Source organism: Coffea arabica, chromosome 11c (assembly GCF_036785885.1).
Source record: "Coffea arabica cultivar ET-39 chromosome 11c, Coffea Arabica ET-39 HiFi, whole genome shotgun sequence".
In the NCBI taxonomy this organism is placed as follows: domain Eukaryota; kingdom Viridiplantae; phylum Streptophyta; class Magnoliopsida; order Gentianales; family Rubiaceae; genus Coffea; species Coffea arabica.
Window position 1 is genome coordinate 5,789,854 of NC_092330.1, and position 9,832 is coordinate 5,799,685.

The 9,832-nt window shown below is 45.7% G+C and overlaps 1 protein-coding gene across 1 annotated transcript; it reads right to left on the reverse strand.

The window, feature by feature from the left end:
* Window positions 1-8,354: 8,354 nt before the first annotated feature.
* On the reverse strand, window positions 8,355-9,191 carry LOC140016437 (uncharacterized). The gene has a single exon (XM_072069953.1). It carries the CDS (start codon window positions 9,189-9,191, stop codon window positions 8,355-8,357), a length of 837 nt encoding a protein of 278 aa, XP_071926054.1.
* Between the last annotated feature and the right edge of the window lie 641 nt (window positions 9,192-9,832).

Below are 9,832 nucleotides of genomic sequence, written 5' to 3' on the forward strand. Positions count from 1 at the left end.
TGAGGGTATCCAAGCCGGAAGAGACCTAGCCGAGATCCGGGCTAAGTTTAACAAATGGCTTCAGGAGTTTGAGTTAAACGGCGACGGCCTTAAAGGAGACCAGGCTGGCGGAAGAGCTGAAGGACATCAAGATGCCGAGGCGGGCGGTGAGACCATGGGGGAACAGGACCCCGGGGTAGGGAGTGCTTAGAAGCACTCCTCTTTTTGTAATTGAAGGCCGAGGCCATGACCTCGATTTTCTACTTTTTGTACTTACAACTTTTTTGTGCTTCAATACAACTGTCCGTATTTTTAAATTCCTTTCCATTGAGCTCAGTTTTCTACTTTTTACTGCTGCTTTGTCCCCTTATTTTTCACTTATAATAAAATGAAACTAAGTGAAAAATAACTCGAAAAACTGGAATTTAAAAGCACGTACCCTTCAAGGGTAGTATAATTTAAGATTTTCGGCATGCCAGGTCCGAGGCACCCGAAAGCCATCTCGGTATGCCAATTTACAATATCCATTTTGACTGGACTCGATAACACGGTATGGTCCCTCCCACTTGGAGTTTAATTTACCCTGAGACTCAGCTCGGCTGACCAACTTCTTTAGGAGCACAAGTCTCCCGGATTGAATCGCAAGTGTTTGACCCGAGCATTGTAGTAGCCAGTTAGGATATTTTTATAAAGAGCAACTTTGGCCGCGGCCATATCAGGCTTCTCTTCGGCGAGGTCGAAGTCAACTCGCCGTTCCTCCTCGTTGACTTCGGCGGCGTATGCTGCCATCCGTGGATTCGGAGTAATGAATTCGGTTGGGACGACGGCTTCGGACCCATAAGTCAAAGAGAACGGGGTTTCTTGGGTTGCTGACCTCGGGGTGGTTCGGTAAGACCACAGCACGCTGGGAAGTTCTTCCATCCATGATGACCCAACCCGATGTAGCCTGGTTTTAAAACCATGAAGGATAGTGGGGTTGAATTTCTCGGCCTGTCCATTAGCCTGGGGATGTCCAACCGAAGTGAAATGCTGTTTGATTCCCAGGTTTTCACACCACGCTTTGAAAGGATTATCCGCAAACTGCTTGCCGTTATCAGAGATGACCACTTGGGGTAGGCCGAAGTGACAAACCACGTTCTTCCAGAAAAATTTTTGAACTGCTGACCCAGTGATACTCCTTAGAGGTTCTGCCTCAACCCACTTGGTGAAGTAGTCCACTGCTACCACCACGTAGGCATAATTGCCCGGAACTCTGAGAAATGGGCCGATTATGTCAGTTCCCCATTGCTCGAACGGCCATGGCGAGGTGATGGGGATCATAAGATTGGTCGGTTGGTGGTGCTCAGGAGAGTGGTGCTGGCAAGAAGGGCAACTAAGGACCATCACCTGGGCATCTACCCTCATGGTGGGCCAGAAATACCCGAGCAACAAAGCTTTCTTAACGAGCATCCTGTAGCCGACGTGAGCACCACAGAGTCCCTCGTGTATGTCTTGAAGGATCCTCTCTCCCTCTTCTGGCGTGATACACCGCAGCCACGGGCCGAGGTACAACCTCTTGTATAAGAGATTTTGTCGAAGAGCGTACCGAGCTGCTTTACGTTGAAGTTTTCTCGACTCAGTTCGGTCTTCGGGAAGCTCCCCCTGGCTGAGAAATCGAATCAAAGGGCCCATCCAAGTGTCCCCAGGGTAGATGGGGTACACGACCTCCCCTAGGTATCCCGGCTCGGCTAAGACTTCCACAAGAACCGTCTTGTTCAAATCAGAAAACGAGGTGGACGTAAGCCGGGAGAGGGCATCAGCCCTTCTGTTCTGAGACCACGGTATCCTTTGGATTTCGAAAGACTTGAAGTGCGTCGCCAACTGGAGGACCTAGGAGAGGTAGCGATGCATCACCTCTTCTCTGGCCTCGTACTCTCCCACTATCTGGCACACGACGAGTTGGGAGTCACTGTAGACCAAGATGTGGGCAGTCCCGATTTTACGAGCCAGTTGCAAGTCGGCAATGACTGCTTCATATTCGGCCTCATTGTTTGAGGCAGCAAAGGTAAATCTTAGGGCATATGAGCACACCTCTCCCTGGGGGTCTTCGAGGAGCAAACCTGCTCCACTACCCTCACTGTTAGACGAGCCGTCCACATGCAGAATCCACCGCTGAGGCTCAGCGGTGGCCGGGGTGGACTCGTTCACCTCATCAAAAGTGATCTCGGCTAGGAAGTCCGCGAGAGCCTGAGGTTTGATTGCTGTACGAGGTTCGTAAGACAGGTCGTACTCTCCCAACTCGATGGCCCGTTTAGTAAGGTGTCCGGACGCCTCCGATCGTGATAAGACTTGTCTGAGGGGCTGGTCAGTTCTTAGACAGATGTGGTGGGTTAGGAAGTAGGGTTTAAGCCTGCGGGCCGCATGAATTAAGGCTAGCACAAGTTTCTCTGCTTGTATGTACCTGGTCTCCCGACCTCGGAGGACCCGGCTGACGTAGTAAACTGAAACTTGTACACCTTCCTCCCTTATCAGCACGGCACTGAAGGCTTCGACTGCGGCCGATAGGTACACAACCTATCCCCTGGACGAGGTGAGGTGAGCGTTGGAAGGTGGTGAAGGTAATCCTTCAGCTGCTCAAACGCCTGTTGACATTCTTCAGTCCAGGAAAAGTTGTCAGCTTTCTTCAGAACCTTGAAAAAGGGCAACGACTTGGAGGCCGATTGAGACAAGAACCAATTCAGGGCTGCCAACCGTCCTGTAAGCCTTTGCACATCGCGGATACACCGAAGTGGAGACATTTCCTGGATCGCTCTTACCTTATCCGGATTCGCTTCTATGCCTCGCCTGGAGACGAGGTAACCCAAGAATTTTCCCGAAGTGACCCCAAAAATACACTTCTTGGGATTTAACATCATTCGGGTTCTCCGAAGGACATCAAGGACCTCGTTCAGGTCAGCCAGGAAAGTAGAGGTCATCTGGATTTGGAGGAAGATGTCGTCCACATAGGCTTCGACATTTCTGCCGATCTGGGACCTAAAGGCTTGGTTAACCAGGCGCTGATATGTGGCTCCGGCATTCTTCAGCCCGAAGGGCATGGTAGTATAACAGTATGTATCTTGGTCGGTGTAGAAGGCCGTCTTCTCTTGATCTTCTTGACTCATTCCGATCTGATGATACCCCTTGAACGCATCAAGGAAACAAAGGATCTCATAACCCATTGCCGAATCCACCAGGGTGTCGACTTTGGGCAATGGGTAGCAGTCCTTGGGGCAGGCTTTGTTGAGATCGGTAAAGTCGACGCACATTCTCCAAGCCCCCGTGTCCTTCTTGACCATGACCGGGTTGGATAACCAGGTCGGATATTGGACCTCCCGGATTATCTTAGCAGGTAGGAGCTTGTCCACTTCTTCTCCTACAGCTCAGCTGCGTTCAGGGCTGAGATGCCTCCTTTTCTGTTTGACCGGGCGTGCTTGGGGGTCAACGTTCAGCTCGTGCACCATGAGGTGATGCGGGACTCCTTGGACCTCATCTGCGGCCCAAGCGAAGACGTTCTGATACTCTATGAGGAGGTTCGCCATACCTTTCTTGATCGATCCAGGCAGATGAATGCCGATGCAGACTGTCTGGTTCAGCCTCATGGGGTCCAGGGAGATTTCCTCCACCTCATCTCCTGTCTCCAACCTCGAGAGCTTCTCAGATTGCTGAGGATCGATGCAATTTATCGAAAGTATGTTTGACCTCTTTTCGGACCTCGTATCGGAGGCCGACGTGGAAGCTGCTTATAAAGTGGCGAGGTAGCACTCCCGGGCAGTGCAGAAGTCGCTGCTGACCTCGGCTACCCCTGCGGGGGTAGGAAACTTAAAGCTTAGGTGGTATGTGGAGTATACCGCTCGCAAAGCATTAAGCGTGGGTCGACCTAGAAGCAAGTTATACGGGGAGTCAACCTTTACCACCACAAAGTTGACTGGAATGGTTCGACAACGAGGGTGATGCCCCACAATCACTGTCAGAATCACCATCCCTTCGGGATGCACGACGTGTCCCCCGAACCCTACCAGGGTGGTCCTTACTGGGGTCATGCATCCCCTGGCCAACTTAAGGCTCTCAAATGTACGGAGGTACATGACGTCCACCGAATTTTCCGGGTCAATGTAGACCTTCTTCACAATATAATTGTTGGTGAGCACTTCAATCACCAAGGTCTCGTGACTACTAGAGGCAGTTGGGACAGGATCACTGGGCCCGTAGGAGATCGCCTCGGATAGGCGAGAGCTTGACTCGGCTTGATCCGGGTTAGCTTGCCTGTAGGTTCTCTTCCGGGAGTTCTGACTATCCCCTCCCGTTGGACCTCCGGCGATAGTGTTGATGACTCCAACAATGTTTGACTCATATCCTAGCCCCTGACCTGAAGATCTGTCTCGGGGAGGCCCTTTTGTCTCCCTAGGATCCTCTCGTCCATCACGTCGGGATTCATTACGATGACCTCCCCCTCGGCGGATGAACTGCTTTAGATGTCCTTACCTGATGAGGTTCTCAATCTCCCTTTTGAGGTCGTTGCAGTCCTCAGTCTCATGCCCGATGTCTCGGTGATACAAGCAGTGTCGCGCCCCATTTTTTATAAGAATAATTAATTTAGTTAAGGAAAATGAATTTTTGATTTAAAAAGAAAATGAAAAAATATGGGTCTAAATGGGACTTGAAAATGACTTAATATGTTCTTACCTGATGAATTTTTAAATGACTCCAAATCTATGAAAATCAGAGAAAAAGATTCGGGAGTCACATTTGAAGAAAGGGAAGGCAAGGATAAGAATCCAAGGCACCCTTTCAATCTAACCAAGGCTAGTTGCGCGATTTAGTCAAAGATTTTCTTATTTTAACCTAAGGATTTATCACATTTGGATGTACTATATGAATGCATACCCTAGACCTAGGAGGGTTTCGGGGGGTCGAAATGTATCTTCAAAACTTACTTGGTGGTACCAATCACATTAATTGTGACGCCCAATAAGGACTCTTCGAAGAAGTCACGAATAATGCAAGTCATGTGAAAATGAGTGGAATGAATGTAGGCAATGTGAAAACATGAGTTTGTATGAAGTGAAAGTAATAAAAGACAATAAATGTGTAAGTGGAAGTGTGCAAATGGATGTACAAGGTGAGGTATGTAAAGTGATAGTATGAAGTGCATGTGTGCAAGTGATAGTATATAAAGTATAAGTGGTAGAGTGAAAATGTGCAAAATAAAAGTTGTGTGAAGTGAAAATATGGAAACGGGAAAAGAATGTGAAGTGTGAGTGCAAAGTGATAGTGTGAAGAGTGAATAATGTAAAAAGTAGTGGTGTGTGAAGTGAGAATGGTGAAAGTGATCATGTGCAAAATGAAAATGCATGAGCCCTAGAGGAATGCAAAATGGGTACGGGGGGAACCCTAGACTGTGACTCAATTTTCCCTTTGATAGAGAGAATAAGAGCGTGCTAAGGCTAGAAAAAGTCAAACTCGTCCATATCCCATACTTAAGGGGTCTTTCCCTATCTAATCAAACAAATGCCCTACCCTAATTCTATTTCTTAAATGAAATGCAAGTCTAATGTTATGTGTTCATACAAAGGGGTAAGGAATATACATATGGGGGAAGGAATATATGTGTAGGAAGGATGTCATGCAAAAAATGATAAAAGACCCTAAAAAGTGAAAAAATGCATGAGATGAAATGTTTATTCACACAACCATGCTCTAATGCTCGAAGGGTTCCTAAGGGTCTAGTATTGGACTAGCCCATATCTATGAATTCCTACTAGCATTGGACTAGTGAAAAATCGGAACAATGAGCCACAACTGGCGTTGGACTAGTGTGGATTCGGGAAAGGGACCACAACTAGCGTTGGACTAGCGTGGTGATGTCACACATTCACTGCAATCAAATAAATCATGTAAAGCATAATAAAGCAAATAAACACATAAATCACATATAGCACATAACACATAAGCATGGTATCTAGATGCAAGGCCCTAAAAAAGCAAGTAACACACAACACATAAGCATGCAAAAAACACACAAGACAAATGAAGCAAATGAACCCCTAACTATTACACTTGGGGATGCCCTACTACAATCTAAGGGGAAAAGAATAAAATAAAATAAAATAATTAAATCCCTAACTATTACAACTTCGGCATTCAAGTGCCTTTCAAATGATCAAAATTAAAAGTAAATATACAAAACTAAAACAAATAAAGTGGATAAACAGATAAATAAATAAAATGAAAACATTCAAAAGGCATGCAATTAAGCTCATGTAGTCATATAAGTGCGCACATAGGATCAAATAAAGTAAGAAATAAAGGATAGGGTGTACCTCCCTTGAGTTGGAGCCCTAACGAAGTGAAATTACTTATTTGCCCTCCAAAATAATAAAAAAAAAAGTCAAGGCATCACTTTAAATAAGAAACCATCACATGAAGTGGGAATAAGCATAAAATTGAATCAATCAAAAGGCACTTAAAAGGAGGCAAATGACCCATGTTTAAAAAATTGAAACAAGTAGAGACTTGCTTGTGAAATCAAAGAAGCACGAGGGGTCAATTTATTGAATGTCAGGGGGTCTAAAAGGAAGAAAAAGTAGAATTAACGACTCAAGAGTAAACATAGCAAAATCAAAATTTAAACTTCGCAAAAATGGAAGATAACCCATCTGTTATAATTAAGCAACAAAATTACCAAAATTCTACTAAAATCCGAATTAAACTAAGAATTATCAAGAATCGTTAAATGCTCAAATTTCATCTTACAACTCCTAAACCAACTGCCCAAAACAAATTAGAGCATATCAAAGGAAATTAACATTTGAAAGGGACCAAATTAATTGATTTTCCAAAGTTTCTGGGCCATAAAGGCATTACATGAAAGAACAGGGGTCAAAGCGCAATTTATAGGAATTATTTCATGCAGCCTATGAAGACTTCATCTTCTTCGTTGGGTTGCTTTGTGCTGCAATATTTCTAATGCAACTTCGCGGCCATTTTTCTCAAGGTTTAAAGCCCAAATGCCAGAGACTTATATACCCAAATTACAGACAAAAAAATCCATCCCAATTTCATGCAATGAATTCTGACAAGATAGATTGCAAAACAAACGGGCAGATTGCGGGCTACGGAAAAAGAAAAACAGCAAAAAAACTGAAAAAACAAAGCCCAGGAACGTGAAAACAAATGAAAGTGAAATGAGTTGGAGCATTGTTTTGGGGTGATACCTGATGAAGACTTTTTTCGAAATCAGGACAGGAAATGCCGTGAAAAAGAAACCGCTGGAATCGCTTCGTTGTGGCGTCGAACCCGTACCAGTGAAATCAAGCAGCGGTTTTGGGGGCAAATTCGAAGACTTTATCAATGTTTTCTGCGAATGATTTCTGAACGAAAACTTCTCCCCTTACTTCCTAGTTGGTGCAGAACTTGAAAATTTCTTGAAAGGAGCAAAGATCAAAGAGATATTAGAGCTCAAAGATGGCTGAAAATCAGCCCTTGTTGCGCAAAATTCTGCAGCTTTTCCTTCATTTCCTTTCTCTTCCCTTTGCAGCCTAGATTGACCCTCAGCCCTCAAGCTTTCTCTCAGATTTCCTATCCTCACTCAATCTGCCAGAAACCATTCTTGCTTCCTCTAGCCGTCTCTTCCTTTTCCTTGTTGGTTCTTCCCCGAAACCCTCGCGTTTCTTGCCTTTTCCTCCCTTTCACTGTTTTTCCTCTCGACTTTCGTTCCTTTACTCCAGAACTTAGCCGCACTCCTCCTTCTCTCACTCCAACCACCACACCAGATCCTTTATTTCCTCCATCTCCTAAATTCTGTTTGTTCCTCAACCGTAGCTCTCTCTATTTCTTAGTTCTCCGCTGTTTTCTTTTTTTTTCCGCCGTTATCCCTTTGCTCCCCAGATCCTCCTTGCTCTCCCCGTTGTTCTTTCTTCCTCAGTTTTTTTTTCAGCCGCCCACAGATCTCTGTTGCCCTCTGTTTTTTCTTTAGCCGAGCTTCCCTCTCATTTACCTCCTTTTCTCCTTTTTCCCGTAACCCCCCTATCCTATTTCTTCCATTTTCCTTTTATTTCTTCCAAAATTTCCTCAGCCCCCCAAGTGTCTCAACACCTCACCTAGAAGGTGTTGTGTTGTCAAACAAAATAAAGGGACACTTGTCCCTATGCATGCCCCTTCCACGTGTCATTTTTTTGCTTTTTCTTTTTCTCTTTTTTTGTTTTTGAAATTTAGTATGAAGACAAAAATAAATAATAAAAAATAAAGTAAACCAGAACAAACTAAAATAAAAATACAAATAAAAACCCTAGAATTGAAACAAATAAACCTATAAAATTAATTAAACAAATAAAGTTAAAAAATAAAAAATTTGGTGTCTACAGGCAGTAGAGGTTTGAGTTCCTCTTGTCTCGGCTTCCGAACATCTTCGGAGGTGCCTTCCCGAGGTTGTTTTGTTCCATTACGGACAACACACGGGATCGGGTAGTGTTCAAAGGGGTCAACTCAGACTCGGGGATGGATGATTTCCCCTTAGAGATCCTGTCAAACACGCTGCGGCGATCTCGGTCAGGACTTTGGAAGGCACTCCCTGTCCCTGCTTCACTTCGGCCAAGATCTTTCCCCCTTCGGGGGTCAGCCCTCGAGCGGGCGACTTGGACATCTTTCTTCATGCGGTTGAGGTCTTCGGCCTGTATGCCCTTCTCGACCTTCAGCCACAGTTCGTGGAGCGTGCGGGGATATTTCTTGTGGATCCCCGTGTTGAATACCCCGGCAACGAGCCCATGGGTAAAGGCAACGATGATCACCTGTTCATTGGGGTCAGGTATTTGCACACTTTTCTCGTGGAACCTTTGGACGTACGACCGAAGTGACTCTCCAGGGTTCTGTTGCATATTCAGCAGATAAGCCGAGGTCCTGATCGTAGGTCGGGATGACACAAACCGATGGAGAAATCTCTCCACTAATTCCCCCAGGGTTGAGATGCTCTTAGGTTCTAAACCCCAGAACCATTTGCGAGTTGTCCCCTGGAGGAACACTGGAAAAGCTCGGCAAATGACTGGGTCAGGGATGCAATATAAGCGGAAAGCTGATATGAAGGCATGGATGTGATCTTCGGGATCACCTCGGCCATCATAAGATTGTATCAATGGGAGTTTGAAATTTGGAGGAAGCCTTTCCTCATTGATATCATCAGTGAAAGGTAGAGCCCTCATTTAATCCACCCCAGATCTTCCCAAGGGCCGAGGTTCCTCCTCAGGCAGTCGTCCCAAGAGCCCTCGGGAAAATGCCTTAGTCAGGGAGACTACCTTAGAGGTGGCCTTAGAGAATGCCCGTTTTCAAGCACTCCGGCTTAGGTGCCTCCCATCAGACTCTTCTTCAGATGATCCTTCAGGAGACCCATCTGACTTCCTTTTAGAGGACTCCGCCTTTTGCTTGCGTTGTCTCTTAAGGTACCTTCCCAACTCCTCAAAAATGTTAGGATTCTCGGTCACAAACTCGGCCATACGGGCTATGGCGTCTTTGTTTGCGGGCTGAGTCCTTGGGGACTCATGCCCTTCGGAAATATCTTCCTGCTGGGCTGCATTGCTCTGCTCAGCCCCAATAGTGAGAGCTTTCCTGCTCCTAGAACACATAGGCTTCATATTCTGATGTCTTCACATTCTCACAGACGGCGCCAATTGAAGAAGTGATTTCTGACTGGCTGAAATGAACCAGGAGTGGGGCATGTCCCGACTAGAAAGGTCACACCGGCGAGGTCACCTGCTTAGGTTACAAGAGGGGCTGAATCCCCCGGTGTAACTCTGAAACTTAAGTTAGTTCGGTATTAAAAGAGCAATATAATGGAGAGTGATGA

What these genes read in the sequence shown, in the direction of transcription:
- LOC140016437 (XM_072069953.1), bottom strand. Translation starts at nt 9,191, where the DNA reads ATGAGGGCTCTACCTTTCACTGATGATATCAATGAGGAAAGGCTTCCT.